At 45.7% G+C, this 16241-nt stretch overlaps 1 protein-coding gene across 1 annotated transcript in view; it reads right to left on the bottom strand.

Annotated features, from left to right (window-relative positions):
• Positions 1–16241, bottom strand: part of MARCHF4 (membrane associated ring-CH-type finger 4) — a 106822-nt gene that overhangs the window by 7822 nt on the left and 82759 nt on the right. Inside the window, exon 3 of the mRNA XM_049614936.1 lies at positions 11516–11708. Coding sequence (XP_049470893.1) covers positions 11516–11708 — 193 coding nt within the window. The remainder of the gene's footprint in view (positions 1–11515; positions 11709–16241) is intronic.

The raw sequence follows: 16241 nt of genomic DNA, 5'->3' as shown, positions 1-16241 counted from the left end.
TTTTTTTTTTTTTTTTTTTTTTTTTTTTTTTTTTTTTTTTGCAGGGGAGTGGGGTGGTTAGGAAGTGGCGTTGTGAGGTGACATTGGCAGCGCCTCCACCTCCCCAGTATTCATGGTGACAGCTTTGTGCTTCTCAGAAGTGTAACCAGAATGTTCTTCTGGGAGTCTCCCTATGGATGATGAGATGTGGATCCAGGGGCCTCATTTGGGCAGGCTCCCCTTGACTCAAATGCTTTGGGTCCTGGTTTGGCCTACTCTTTCAGCAATAAAGACCCAAAGGACAGAAGATACTGAAAGCCTTCGATGAGGGTGAAGCAAAATCACCTTCCCCTTCCGTTTCCATCCTGTTGATGCCTTGTCAGTATCCAGGGAGAGGCTGTCCCCTTGGCAGTGACTTCTATTACAATTCCCTTCCTAGCGGGGTCCTTGCTGGACTGGTTGACCTTGGTCACGCCATACAGAATGTCTCTAAACCCATCAGGGCCAGAACCTTGCTGGTCCCTCTGCCCACCCAGGGCATTGCAGAGACCTGTGAGAAGACCTCAGCTAGAAAATCATGAAGAGCACTGACGCTCCTTGAAATGAATGCACTTGCCTCGGTAGGACTGGGCAGGGAAGAGAGATGTCCTCGGAGCCCCAAATTTCCTGCATTGGTATATGTGAGGGGTCCATGCCTGCAACTGTGTGTGTGAAGCTGATTCCGAAGATACTGTAGCTTTTGCCTATGAGACTTCTCTACAAAGCTCAGGGCTCTCACTATCTGGACTGAAACTGCCAGAACTTCATTGCTCAGTCACTCTAGATGATGGTGATGAAGGTCACAGTGGCGATGCTGATGATGGCAATGGTGACAATAGCAAGTACTTATTGAATGCTTGCTATGTTCTGTCACTCCAGCAGGGCTTTGCAAAAAATACAAATAAATACATAAATAAATAGGCTTTGCAAATCTAGTGTACCTCTCACAGAAAGCCCATAATGTAGGTGGTATTATCTGCACTTGACAGAAGAGGAAACTGAGCTTGGAGAGGCTTAGCATCCTGCCCACAGACACACAGCTTGTCCATGTTGGGGGAACGTACACTCAGGTTCATCTGAAACAGAACAGTGCTGTGTGCCTGGGCTGCTGCTGCCTCCATGCTGCAGGTCATGTGCTCCCCCAGAGACAGCAGTTATGGAGATATTTTTTTATAATAATCTGTAGGTATGAGTATACAATTTCTACTTGAATTTCTAATAAGCTGTTTTTTGTACTTTGTGTTTTGATGTATATGTGTTATATTGTTATAATAGAGTGGTTAAGGATATGGGCTTTGAAATCAGATGAAACCAGGTTCTACTTGTATGGCCTTGGGTGATTTACCTCTTAGTCTCAATTTTTCTTATCAGGAAAGTGGGCATTTTAATAGTAACTACATCATAAAGTTATAAGGAATAAATAAGACAATGCATGTAAAGTACTTTTTAGTGTTTGGTACATAATGAATAATAAATTTTGGTTCTTATTTTATTAGCATTATTACAAAGTAAGTTTCACATGTCTTCATCTCAAAGGAGTTATGTTAAAGTTACAAAAGTAGTTTATTTAAGCAAATATGCCCAAATTCTAAAAAGTGTTGTCTTTTAAAATCCTGGGATTTTAGGGGCGCTTGGGTGGCTCAGTCTGTTGCGCGTCTGACTTTGGCTTAGGTCATGATCTCACGGTTCATGAGTTCAAACCTCACCATTGGGCTTGCTGCTCACAGCGTGGAGCCTGCTCTGTATTCTCTCTTTCTCTCTCTCTCTCTCTCTCTCTCTCTCTCTCAAAAATACTAATTAAACATTAAAAAACGTTTAAAAAAATAAAATAAAATAAAATAAAATAAAATAAAATAGAATAGAATCCTGGGATTTTAATTTTTGTTTTACAACTTTTTTTTAGTAGAGTCACACCGAATGTGGGGCTTGAACTCATACTCATGACCCTGAGATCAAGAGTCACATGCTCTACCGACTGAGCCAGCCAGGTGCCCCTAAAATCCTGGCATTTTAAAAGATTACCCTGGCAAACTGGGACACTCTCTCTTAGGCTATCCTAGTTCAGAACATTTCTGGAAATTTCTCAATGACATAGCCTGTGACAGACATGACTAACTGTCCACCAAAAACCCACTCTTCTCTTTCTCAGTACAGAGCCGCCACTGAGAAGGAATTACATTTTTAGCACTTTGCATCCACGGGGAGCCAGGTGACCAGCATTTCATGTGAACATGAATCAGGCCAAGGTTAAAGAATGGGTATGAGGGGGAAAGTGTGTGTGTGCCTTATCCGTGCTCACTTTTATTTTCTATTAGCTGGAGATAAAAGACTCAAGAGCCTAGGGGACTCTGGCCACAAAATGGAAGAAGCCTATGTCCCTGAATCTGTGTGAAGGAGAATCTCCCACTGATCAGGAGCTTCCTACTGCATTAAATCACTGAAATTATATACACTTATTATATGTGTAATTTGCTGGGGTTACACTAACTAAGATACCTTCAGTGCCAGGGAGGGGGCCATAAGAGAAAAGCAGATTTTGGCTCAGTGGCATATTTCATGTCACCCCTAAAATCTATAATTGGCTCAAGCAGCTACCTGATTTACCAGATTGGGGCTTTTTCTAGCCATAGACCCACTGTCAATGGACAGACACGCCATTGCCTGCAGACATGGCTGCAGGCATTTAAGACAGTTCCCAAGAGGTGTTCCTAAAATATTTTGAGCCCTGTCAGCACACTGCAATAAATGAATTGCCTCCCCAGGGGTCTCCTTTGAGGGGGACAGTGCTCACTTAGCGTGTCTGCTTCTAAATCCGTCATCTTCATTTTCGGAGCATCTAACAGATCAGCGGTGGAGAGAGGTAGCCTTGCATAGGATGCCCTGGGTGGGGGGAGGCAGAGAGTGGGTAGACTAGGAGCTAACAGTTAATCTGGAAAGTTGGAGAAGCCACATGCATTTAATGGAACATGCACTGAAACATCATCTTGCCCATTTATGTGGCAGGCACTTATCAGTTGTTTGGTCTGGCCAAACATTATTGGGAATCCCCCCCCCCAAAGCCACAGTTGTCAACCTCTGAGAATGATGACATCTTCTCACAATGGAAGGGACTTCAGAATCCTAGAATGTCAGATCTAGAAGGACTTGCAAGTTATCCGGCTCAACCCTCTCATTTTATAAATAAGTTAACCGAGCTATAAAAAAAAAAAACATGAAGTAACTTACCCAAGGTCATCAAGGTTGTTAGTGGCTAATCTAGTCTTCAGACCTAAATTTCCTATTTCCCAGTCTCTCTAGGGCACCAGGCTGCCTTCTCCATATTTTCAGTTTCCTAATCAGGGAATTAAAAGGTTTGACAGATGGGGTCATTTCTAGCCTGAGGGAAGGAAGACAGGAAGGAATCTTTGTGCCATGTATGTGTTTTTAGTTAATGTGAATTAAAATTAAGTTTGAAAAATAATGTTTTTCTTCTCCTGCTGCTCCCTACCTTTGCCCACTTCCTATAAATCAGAATTTGAGTTCCTTTATCTCAGAGGGCAGGCACCAGTTATCTCTAAATTATAGGAAAGGACCTCAAGGAACAGCACACAGAGGAAGCTTTAACAAAAGATTTCCTATAATTTTGTTAATTACCATAGTCCACTGTTTTAAAGGTTTGGAACAATCTCAGAAATGTTGTTTTCCTTCCTTTCCTTGACCACATCCTACTCACAAGTAAAAAACAAACAAACCAACATGACAAGCGTGAGGTCCGCATTTTTGCAGATTTGACTTTTGGGTGGTCAATCTCTTGAGTCTGTAGAGTGAAAAAAAAATGTTTTTGGTGCCAAAGACCTTAATTAATTTGCTCTTGTTAAATCCTAATAACTTGACCCACTGGAGCAGAGACTGGCCCATTTGTTTGCTGCGAGATTCTGTCAAGCTTCTTTGCTGGGGCAGACAGCGTCATTAAAGATGATGGAAGAGGAGGCAGGTGTCATGAAGACATTCAATGTAATCAGATCTTCTCATTGAGAGGACACGGGTGAGGAAACCAAAAACCTTCCAGAAGAGGCACTGCTCCAAATAACAGCAGACTCTCAATTATATGAGGACATGAGGTCTGGCTCTCTAGGCTGTGATGGGCTTCTGGTTTTAACAGTACCAGCAAACCTTTACAGAGTGAGGAATAAACCTTTATTCATAGAGGAATCTACCTGACCAAGTGCTACCCAGCCAGGTCACTGATTTTTATGAACTCCTGCTCCTTTATGTATGCCATCTTTTCAATACTCTCAACAACCCTTGGAGGGTGGTATTACTATCCCATTTCTCAGACGAGAAAAGGAAAGCAGAGAGTGGTTATGCAAATCGCTTGAGGTCCCAAGGTTAGTAAGAAACTGAGCAATATGTTGCCTGACCATTATGCAGCATGCTCCCACCGCTCCTTCCAGAAACTCGCCACTCTGGGTTTTACGACTCATTCCCTCCTGTTTTCCTCATTCTCTGTCTTCATCCATCTTTTAAGTGTTTAATACTCCCCAGGTCTCCATCCTTAGCCACCCACTCTTTGAAAGCTCCTCCTAAGTTATCTTGTCAAAACCCACAGCTTTACCCACCTTCTTGTTGACCCCCAAACCCATGCTCAAGTTTTATTATCCAACTACCTACAGAAATCTTTCTTTACCTCCGCCCTTCTCTTTAGTCACCAATCCTCATCAGAACTGGTCCAGTGCCCTCAAATCCTTCCTCTATGAACAAGAGGTCATAAAAGGCCCTTTCCTTCTTTCTACCCCTGCAAGGAGACTCTTCCCTGGCATAGCCTTCTCTTTGCAGCCCAAAATGCACTCCATGTGTCTTGCTTGTCTTCTACTGCAAACTCTTCACTTAGGAACTACCTCTTACCTCACCGCCTAGGTTTTAGGCTCACAGTGGTCCTTTTGTTTGGTGCTTTTGCCAAAGATACACCTTTGGTTCACCTTGGCTTCACCCAATTGCCAGCCCCACTCTCATGCTCAGCTATGGCATCCAGTCTCCACTCAAGCCAGAGCCCTGGGGTTTCTGATTGCTTCAAAGTTCATACAGCCCTATCTCATCCACATCCTTAGTGCTTCCCAAAGTCATCCCATACACTTCTTCCCCACTGCACTTTTTCACATTTCTTTTTGTTCAGACTATGACAAGCATTTTCCAACCGGCCCCTCCCTGCCTCTCTAGTCTGTCCAGCTCTTGGCCATCCTCCTCATAGTTGCCAAAGTTATCTCTTTAAAACACACATACATCTGACCATACTTCTTTCCTATATAAAAGATTGAAAAGAAAGATTTCTTATCAATGCCGCTCTATCACCAACAGGGTAAAGTCTGAACTCCTTAGCACATGACTCCTGACACTGTGGGATTTGGCTCCACCAACCTCCATATCCTTATGGCCCATCACCCACCTTCCTACTCTGGCTCTTGACACTGAGCCATCCATACAAGCATGCTCCAAGTTTCCCAAGTGTACCTGGTTCTCTCAAGTCTCTGTGCTTCTACACATGCTAGTCCCTCTGCCTAGAATGTTCTTTCCCACTCTTCTGGACACACTTCGACCTATCTTTCAAAACTAGCTGAAGGATAGGGTTCCTTCCTTCATAAAGCTTTCCTGGACTCCTCCAAGAGAGAGCTAATTGCTCTCTGTTTTGTTCCCCCTTTCTCTACATCTTATCCCGGCTCCCACTGTGCTATGATTTATTTGTAGAGTATGAGCTCCTTGAGGGCAAAGATTCTTGTCTCATTCATTATTTTATTAAATTTCCCTAGTTTCAGGAACAAAACCAGACAGCCAGGAGATGCTACTGAATGAACAGATATGACCCTTCTGAACCCCTTCTAACTCAGTCATCTTCTGTGTTCGCTTATCTCTGTGTCCCAGCTCTTATTATTGACATAAATGATTAACTTGTCTACTACCCCAGTGAAATGTAAGATCCTTGAGAGCAAGTGACTCTCTTTTTGGGAGTGCCCTTTCAATAAATATTTTTTCATCAATGAATGGATTCCCTAAGTTCATGTTGACCAGGGGATTTAGCTTCCCCTGCCCAAATTCCCTTCACCAGAGGAGAGATAAACCACCCAGATTTCATCTCAACTTCTTAAGCCACTCTCTCAGTTGGTATCAGAATAGCCTGATCAAAAGGGAAGTGTAACAATGGCTAACTCCCAAGATCCTGAATACAGGACAGGAGCAGCTAGGGCTCACTAAATTTCTTATTGCTCAGCTATTACCCTATGGGTGAAGGTATTACTGGACCAATTTCCCCTCAAGCTGCCTCCCCATCTGAGCTCTGCATTTGCAATTCCACAGAGCAATCAGAGATAAAAAATAGGCAGTAGAAGCACCCTGGAATTGGAGCCCAAGGTTCTTGGTCCAATTCTCAGCTCTGCTATTTGTTTAGCTATGTGTCCTGGAGCACGATTACTTTAAAGCTTTTCTCACTTGTTAAATATGGATCATAATACTTACCCTGCTTATCTTTTAGGGTTATTGTGCCCTTTCTCAGTTCTTCTCTGCCTTTTAGGGATTTGGTGCTTTGCTCTGTCCACAGCAACTTAGTTTTGGTTTTTCACAGTGGCATGGATTGGTCTAGGAAGTTAGGACTCTAAGCTAAGAGATGTTTAATCTGTAGGGGTGGTTTGTATCCAAGAATGTACAACCTTTTCATATAACTAAGTCTAGAGCTATTGTCCACAACCCTGGGTCCATGCTGCATCCAACAGAGAATGCAGACCTTCCTGGCACCCATTTCAGGCAAAATCCTTTGGTGAAAACCAAAGACTTTTCCCTGGAGGCCAACCAGGTGGACATAGGCATGGATGGGGCTGATGTGGCTTCGTGGCAACAAGATGACCATGTCCCAGACTCTGCATCTTCTTAACTTCATGGCAGAGAATATCTGCTGAGCTGGTGTTGGTGACCAATGGGGTGTCTCTTTGTGTCCTTCCCACCCTTAGGAGTTTTCCCTCAGAGTGCTGCTCTGATAACAAAAGTAAATCTATTTTTAAGTATTAATTAAAACTATATATTTTATGTTTACTCAGATTCTTTACTATCTGAGGCCATTTAACAGTCTTACAGAATAGAAAATTTTTTCTTGGTGTCTGAAAACTAGCGAAAGTCCAAAGACTTATCTTAACAGATGGTCTTATTCCTTTCTTACTCAGCCTTTTGAGCTAACACATGGATAGACTCATTTTCCTTCTGATGATAGATTTTTATCAGGGACTGGGTTGCCCCATCCATCCAAGGAGCTTGGGTCTATGGATATGGATACTTTTATGTGACATCTTTTTTCAGCCAACATTTCTTGAGAACACTCACATTTCCCATTATCACTTCTACCTACTTTCCAGTAAGGAATCATCTCTTCCTCTGCCCACTCTTTCAGATCATCTTCTTCCACTTTCTTAGGACTTTTGGAAGGGAAACTTCCCCTTTCCCATGGAAATAAGTAAGTGACCAAGTTTTGAAACAGATGACCACCTTAATAGTAATATAGGTGCCACCCTGTAGCTCTCTTATCCATGTTGTCCATTTTTGTGCAGTAAGAAGATCACATATGTCTCATTCTGGCTCACCTAGCCAGGTCTCTGTTCCCTTTTCCAGCTCCTCTTCCTCTCATTGGTCCAGTGAAACAGGTTTGTGTGGCCAGGAGTCCAGATTCATGGATAGAGATAGGAGGTGGTAGGACAGAGGTGATGGCATACTTCCTCCTTCTCTCAAAACAAGCTAGACCCTGGGTTGGCATTCTGTCTTGTTTGCCCTGGAAATCTGATAAGGTTAGTGTCAGCTGTGTTACAACATTCCTTGGGTTGGAAGTAACCCCTGACTGGTGGATGCTTCACTGTGAATATCTGGTGGGAGTCTGTAGCTTTAGGCTTCCCAGAGTACAGTGACACTTGTAACTGTGCATGACTCTTGTGGGGAAACTATGTCAAGGTGGACCCTGCACCCCTCGTTGTGGGTCTCCTCTCCTTTTTTCTAAGCTATTATGTTGGGGCTGAGAGACTAGCCCTACACTAGGTTATGGAATGCAGCAAGGACCCACCTGCAGAGAGGGTGAGCTGGACCTGCCTTGTGGAGGCTGTGGTTCCTGTCCTAAATTCCTCTAAGTGAGTCTAGTGCTAGCTGTGCTGTCTGGTAGTTCTGTGAGTCTAAATGCCTAGTTGAGGCTAAAAATAAATATACCCCATGAGACATTGCAGGCTCCACCTGATTGCCTCTTTCAGAAAGTCCCTAAAAGGCTAATACTTTACAACCACTTATGCAGTACTGGGTGCTTTCCCTCAACTGGCCAGAACACTACAGAAGAGAAGTGACCAGTACCTGAACTTCACCCTTAAAACCACCATCATCACCACTGATTATCATCACCATCATCAAAATCACCATCATTTCAACCACCGCAAGAATTTGTGCATTTCAACTACTATCCATTACCTTCCACTCTCTTGTTTAGGTCACATATTACTCTCTTTCTGATTTTGTCTCCTAACATTTTCTTCTATGGACAACCTATCCTAGAAAAAAATGCTGAACTGAGAGTCCTCCTCTGCTGCCTGAGTCAGCCTAAGACAAATCCTTCAGTATAAGTTTCACCATCTGAAAAATGGAAATAAAGTTATTGGCCCTGGGAAAATGCACTCAAATGGAATTAGCTCCCGTTATAATCAACAAAATGATAGAACAGTCTAAACTCTTTAAAGGTGAGCTAGTCTAAATATAAATATATCTGACCACTTTTGGACAGCACCAAAAGCAATTACAGTTCCTATGCATTCCCCTCTTGTCCGATGGCTGTCTCCAAGCAGTCACTGGCTTGTCAGAGCAGAATGGATAGATCATGGTGTGGCTTTGCACTCTGGGAAATTATATTCCTAAAAGCTTAGAAGGAATGAAAGCAATATAAAAACTCTCAATATTTAGCTTGTTGTGCTGCTTCCAGAAATCGGGTGACTGATGTATGTATGTACATAAGAGAGAGAATTTCAGAGACAGAAGTGGGCTAGGGGGAGGCAGATGGAGAGGAGCCAAGAAAGAGACAAAGGACATGACGGTTTTGTGGAGGCCTACTCAGTGGGAGACACTATGACAGGAGAAACCAGAGTGCCAGGAAGGCCCAAGCAGGAAGGGGTGCTGGGTGCTGGGTGGCTCAGAGCCACAAGCAGCAGGACTGTTTGTGATGGCTCTTCCTACACCTGGGTCCAGGTGCACTCAAAGTCGGAGGTGGCATCTGCAGATGTCCCATAAGAGATACTGAAGACTCCTGCTGTCTGATGCAAGAGGATAATGGAAAGAGCACTGGACCACTAATCAAGAGATCTTGCTTCAAATCACAGCTGAGCAATCTTGAGCGTATCACTTCCCTTCTCTGGGCCCCACTTCTCTCAACTTCAAAGCAGGAGTTGTACAGGTTGATCACATGTTCTCTTCTATGTTCACGTCTCTTGGTCTTCAAGTCTGTGGTCCCCTGAATGGTAGGTGGTATCTATGCTCCTCTTTGACTCCCATGCTCCCTCCAGGGGAGGAGCAGTACGCTTCCCTGGCCCACCCCCAACCCCCCACCTCTGATCTTGGGTTCGTTGATGACTTGCATTGGACCATGGGTTGTGGGCAGAAGACACAGTGTGCCAGTCCTCTTGTGCTTCTGCACCTGCCTAGAAGAGCACACTCAGCAGTCCCTACCTCTCCAGCCTGGGCCCCAGCATGAAGAGACACTCAGAGCAGGCTGGAACCCAATGCACAGTCAGAAGCTAAGCCGAGCCAAGCCCAGCTGAGCCACAGGCACCATGTAGACCCATGAATGGGGAATCAATGCTTGTTGTTGTGAGGCACTGCAATTCTGGAGTTGCTTGTTACCATAGCCAAAGCTGACTAATACACCACGTGTTGGGAAAGCATGTCTCGCAGAAGCTCACATCAGGAACCAGTCAAAAGCCTGCCTGAAGGAGAATGAAGGGCAGCCGGAGAAGCTCCTACAGGCTCTCCACTGCTGCCCCCCTCATGCCAGAGCCATACACCTCCATATGGAGACACCCCTGGCTTCTGGCAGCAACAACCCACGCCTCAGCAGGGTGGGAGGGGATTTCGGTGGAGGGGGAACTAAATTAAAATGCTCAAAGTCAAATTCCTCCTTATTCACAGTCCTCTCTCTTCCACGGTCCTCCAAAACTGGGCAGTCTGTTTCTTTCACTGTCTAGGTGCCATAAAAGGCTGCCTTAAAAAAGGCTCTGGAACTTAGGGTTGATGTATTGGTTTAGTGAGCAGGGAGAGGCAGCAAAAAGCTTAGACAAGTATCCAAGCACCAGCATCACTAGTCTCTGGCTGCTGTAATCAGCATGCAAGTCTCCAGGCCTCTCTGATTCCTAATTTAAAGAACTCCAAAGAAATCCACATAGCATCCTCCTAGCCAAATCCTAGCTAATAGATGTTTTCTTGCCAAACAGAGCAGTGTAGCATAATTGATATAATATACAAAGTAAAGCACAGAGAAGACCACTGTGGAACTTAAGTGCTGTCAGTATCATGGCCTAGGGGACAACCTGAGAGTTCCAAGTAGGATGTATGACTAGGGCTTAACCATGCTTCATGTCATTCAGAGAAAACCAGGACCTCAGTCATTTGAATGAAGACTCCATAGTTGAAAACCGTAAGCATTTTGGGGGGAAAACAGAAAGACTCAGCCCTCCACCAACCAACCTAACATACTAGAAGAGGAAGGAAGAGGAAGAGGATTTGGGGATGGTGTGAAGGAACAGGCAGGAATTAGAGTGGTGGGTTTCCAACTTTTTTCTGAAACATCGAAGACTTTAAAACAAAGTCTTACCTAGAAGAGAAACATATGTAAATGGATAAAAGTATAAAAACTAAGGGTGAAGCAAGGGTGAAGATTCAGAGCCTCTCTGTGTTGCATTCCACTGCCCACTCCCAAAAGTGGTTTCCTTGAAGCTGTGAGTGGAACACCAGGACTACATACAGTTTGAAAAACACTAGACTAGAGAAATCTTGGGTATTGTGATAGGCTCATGGAAAGCTGAGAAGGGGGGCAAGGGGCAGGTAGCATCATGGCTGTTTCTGGGCATTTTGCTGTGAAGAGGATGGAATTAAATATATAATCGTCCCTTGTTATGGCTTGGCAGCCATGGAGTACGCAACAGAGAAGAGGGCTTGCACATCCTGTCTGAGGCAGATAGTCTGACCAACTGACCTCTCTCAAGTCTTCTTAGAGGCGAGCCTCCTTATCCTTATCTTCAACTAGTCAAGAACAGATTTGCTCGGGAAAGATTTAGACCTTCCTTCTCTGGCCTACTTCCTCCCCCATCCCATCTACCCCTCACATCTAAAATGTTGGCTCCTCCTGAGCTTGCAGGTCTCAAGCCTGGTGCTTTGGCCTTTAAGAGGGAGGGATCCTGAGAGATTGGTCTAACTCACCGCCACGTGGCTCTCCACTTCCCATAGAGACAAGCCCCAGACCCACCTATGCACACCACGTCCATGAATCCGTACATCCCATAGCAGATCTGGAAGAGGAGGTCTTGGCGCTGCCATTTTGCCGAGGGACTGAAGGTCGACCAGATGAGCCAAGAGATACTGGCAATGAGGAAGAGGGAACCCAAGATGGCGGCTGCAATCTGCACCTTCTCAATGACTGTCAGAGAGATGGCCTGCCACTGCAAAGAAGAGAAGGGCAGGTTAGCTGTTGCTGGGACACCCTTACTCCATTTCCATTCCATTCCCATGCTTCTTGCTTCTGCTGCCTCGACCTCTCACCTCTGGTTCAGGATTTAATACAGGGCTTTTTAATTTGTAGTACAATGGCTATTTTTACAAGTTTCTGAGTTTTATACTGCACTTTTAATATGGAGGAAACCTATAGCACACCAAATGATCAGAAATTATTGTAGGGAGTGAGTTCTGGGCAGCCATCACAGAGAAGGAAGGCCTGTATAACTGATTATGATACAGACAGAGAAATGGGAAGCAGAAAGTAAAAATGCAAAGCCAGTGTGGGTGGTATTCTAGGGCCCAGAATATTCTTTCCAGAGCAACATTGTTTATTTTCACACTAATAGGTGCTTTTCACACTAATAGGACACAGGCCTTTCTTTTGCTTATTTTCTACAACAACACCTGGCGTGTCATTTAATATAAGTGCTAGGGATTACCAATTTAACAGACAAGCTGAAGACATGGGATGTGGGGGAGAGATAAGAAAAACAGTATAATTTACTGACTATATATAAACACTGAGATTTCATTTTTTAACAGAAAAAGCACCATGCTAATAGCAGTATTGATGGATGGATTGAAAACTGGGGTGTGGGTGGGCTTCAACTCTGAAATTCTGTGATTCTATGGCTGGCCTAGGTAGCACAGGCATAAGTGGACCTGGAGTTGGATTTTAGTTTGGGATTTATTCATGCTCTCACTCAACAAATATGCACTCTGCTAGGTGCTGGAGATAAAGCAGTAAGCAAAAACATAAGATTTCCATCCTCGTGGAATTTAAAGTCTAGAGAACACAGATGATCATATAAATTTATCTACAGCTGCAATTTATCAGGCATAAGAGAAGAAGGTACACGGAACTGTGAGAGCCTTTGATGGGGGATTTGAGTTGTCAGAAGAAGCAATGCTTGAGTTGGGTGGGAGTTTAGGCAAAGGGAGGAGGGAAGAGTGCTCTAGGCACAGGAGAAGGCATGTGCAAAGGTCCTGTGGCAGAAAAAGCATAGTGAACATGAAAACCTGGAAGAAGGCCAGAGTGGGTGGAACAGAGAAAGCAAAAGGGAGTGTGGGGTGAGACAGCTGGAAAAATAAGAGAAGATCTGTGGAATCTTGAAGAATATGCACAGAATTTTGGCTTTGTCCTAAGAGTAAACATGCTGCTATTGAACACTTTTAACCAGGGAAGTGACAGGATCAGATGTGGGAAGGTAGAGGGAGGGACAGTCTTCTGATTGTAAGGATTTGTGTAAAGCCCTGCAGAGGACACCCCCAGCAGGCTTTTCAGCCTGAATGCCCCAGGAAAAGCAGACAACCTTCCATCAGCCAGTAGTGAGTCCTCGCTACGCATTAAATGGCCTGGATGGAAGCACTGATTCTGGCTCAGGAGGACTGACCAGTGGCCCCGAAGGAATTGTAACCATTGGAATACATTTCACTTGTTAGTCTAGATGTAGGACATCAGCCTTTACATTTAATTGTACAGATAGCATTCCATTACAGGTAATTGGGCCTTTAAATTTTCCACTGCTTCCCCTAGCCTAGGGTTACACAAAACAAGGGAATTTTCCAGAAGATGGCCTGATCCTACAGACTCCTCTCAAACACTCTACCACAAATGTTTTTTCCAGTGCCTGCCTCTCTGTGAAGAGGGTCCTTAACTGAGCTTTTTGTTTTGACCACTGGGTCATCATCAACCTTCACTTTCTCCTGCTCCAGACTTTAAAACCCCCAAATGTAGTGGTGTAGAAAGGTCCCCTTAATCCCAAGAGCCACCCTAACCCCTGATCCCCCAAGCTGGCTGTAGAACATAAGCAGGGTCCCTGACTACTGTTTGAAGCATGATGCACAAGGAACAGGGTGGGGTGCTGTGGCTGGGCTCTTCTGTCTGTCCCATGTGAGCCCCCACGAGAGGTGTGGGGAACAGAGCAGCAAAGAGCGAGCAGAGAACAAGAGAGCTCTGAACTCTCAAAGGGAAAGTTGGTGAGGGGAGAAGGGTTCCAAACAAGGTTCTGATCATGGTATCAGGAGACCCTCCACGTCCTGGCCTCCTGTGCCACAGCCCCAGTGAACAGAAGAGCCTGAGGACTGGATGTTTCCTTTCGCACCAGGAAGGGTCCCTGAGCAAGGAGTCGGGACCCGGTTCTGGCAGAGCTCTGCCCCAGCCTGTGCAGTGTGGCCTCACAGAAGTCAGTAAGTCACGAGGACTGTCAGTTTTCCCTTTCATAAAAAATGGAAATAATTGGTCCTGCCCATGTCCTAGAGTATTGTGAGGGCTGAGTGAAATAACTCTTCAATCAGAGCTTTGAACGGGACGAGCTGCCATCATCTCCACTCTTCATTATGTTTCAGCAAAAACACAGTGATGCACGTCAAGGTGGGGGACTCCTAAACGCACCCAGCCAAGTCTTCGCCTGCACACTGGAGGTGAGAGGAGTCAGACCCCTGTATGCAAGCCTGCCCCATCAGGGCAACCCTGGGTAAATTGTGCCTCCACTGTTTCATCTGTAAATTGGGAATAACAATGCCCACTGCACTGGGTTGGTTTCAGTTTTAAATGACATAATATGTGTGAATACTTAGCGTGACTGCCCCCCCTCCCGCCCCGCAAGCACTAACTAAACATTTATTAATGTAACTGCAGTTCAGGTGGCTCCCTCGGTTAAGCACCGACCCTTGATCTTGGCTCAGGTCATGGTCTCATGGTTCATGAGATCAAGCCTCGTGTCAGGCTCTGTGCTGAGAGTGTGGAGACTGCTTGGGATTCTCTCTCTCTCTCCCTCTCTCTCTGCCCCTTCCCTGCTTATGCTCTGTCTCTCTCTCTCTAAATAAATAAATAAACTTAAAAAAAATGTTTAAAATTTTAAAAATATATAACTGCAGTTCAGTTGTAGCAGAGAGGGCCCCGGGACCACCCTAAAAATCCTTTCTCAGTGCTTCTGCCACAAACAGAATCTTGCAGAGTATCTCTGGGATAATGTGTCATCACAACCACTGTCTCTCACAACTTTGGATGGGGCATGGACCGTGAGGTGCGTACCCCGAGGCCTGGGAGAAATCTCCCCACTCTGACCGCAGAGGTATCCTGCCTGCTCCGTCCTGTCCTGCAGGTGGCTCAGCTGGGCTGTGGGAGCAGAAGTCAGCCCCACTGTGGCTGTCTCACTCCTGGCTGGGTCCGAGAAGCCCAGGGACACAAGTGGGACAATCTGGGCCATAGCCACACAACACCGCCGCTAGGCCAAACTACTTCCTCTTTCTGGTGCAATCTGGAAAAGTGCAGTGGCATTTACTGAGCACACACCATGTATTTCCAGGAGCAACAGAATCCAAGGGAGTCAGTCCCCAGTGTTCAGAAACTCACAGTTAAAGACATATTAGTAACTTAAATTAATACATCAGTATCGTCAATGCTGCCATTTGCTCACCATACTTAAAAAGATTAGAATAACCTTTTCTTTCTTTCTTTTTTCCTCCCAGGAAAAAATTATCCCTGAATGGTTTTTCATTCTATGAGTCAAGCTCCAATGCCTGTTTATGAGCCAAGGGGGCACTGTGGGGTAGTCCCGTGGATCTGGACTCTGACCCTTTTCTAAGGCTTGAGTGAGCTGAGAAGGAAGAAGAGAATTAATACACCCCAGAGGGCATGGAATCAGCAGTCTCATGACACTGCTATTTTAAGACACTTCAGGATTTGAAATGAATGATTAAAGATGGAACCAGCACAGCGAGAGGCATCTCTTATTCTGACCCCTCCATATACCATCAGGATGGCTGCTGAGGTGCCTGGGAGTCTTAGGGCCTCCTTCCAGAAACGATGCCCCCTGCTGGCCCACATGCATGCAGTAGCTCACACACGCACGCACGCACGCACACGCACGCACGCACGCACACATTCCTGACAGTGCCTCGTGTACGACTACATTGTGTTTAAAATAAAACGCGCCAGACACTGCAGCTCCAGGTTTCTGGCTCACCCTCCCTGCAAAGACCCCACCCCCACAGTCGCCCCGAACCACCGCCCTCCTGGGCTCGCAGAATCGACTCTGCCCCCTCCCCCTGAGAAAGGAGAAGGGAAACAGCTATGTCGGGCCCCTGAAGCTCCCTTCCTCACTGGCATGCTGGCTGATTGACTGTGTGGCAGCTTCATTGGCTGACCAGGCACACGTAGAGGTATTTCCAGAAGCAAAGTGCTCTCTGTACATGTGGGTGCGCCTCACAGGGACCGCTGTTGGGTTTGGAGGATTTTCGAGGCAGGGCAGGGCCCGCCAGCAGCTCCGGACAGGGCAGGAGGATGGGAGACAACAGGGTGCGGGTGCGGCCCTGTCCGAATCCCTGCGGCGGGCACCACCCGGCCTGGCCCTCTCTGCCCCTCAGGGTCGCCCCTTCCCAGTCCTCCCTTTTCCTTCTGCCTTCCATTCTGTTTCTCGCCACCTCCCTCTCCTGTCTCTTCTCCATTTCCCCCTGTCCCTTGTCACTAGGAG

This window comes from Panthera uncia (assembly GCF_023721935.1).
Source record: "Panthera uncia isolate 11264 chromosome C1 unlocalized genomic scaffold, Puncia_PCG_1.0 HiC_scaffold_3, whole genome shotgun sequence".
In the NCBI taxonomy this organism is placed as follows: Eukaryota; Metazoa; Chordata; class Mammalia; order Carnivora; family Felidae; genus Panthera; species Panthera uncia.
This window is presented reverse-complemented; position numbering and strand designations above follow the sequence as displayed.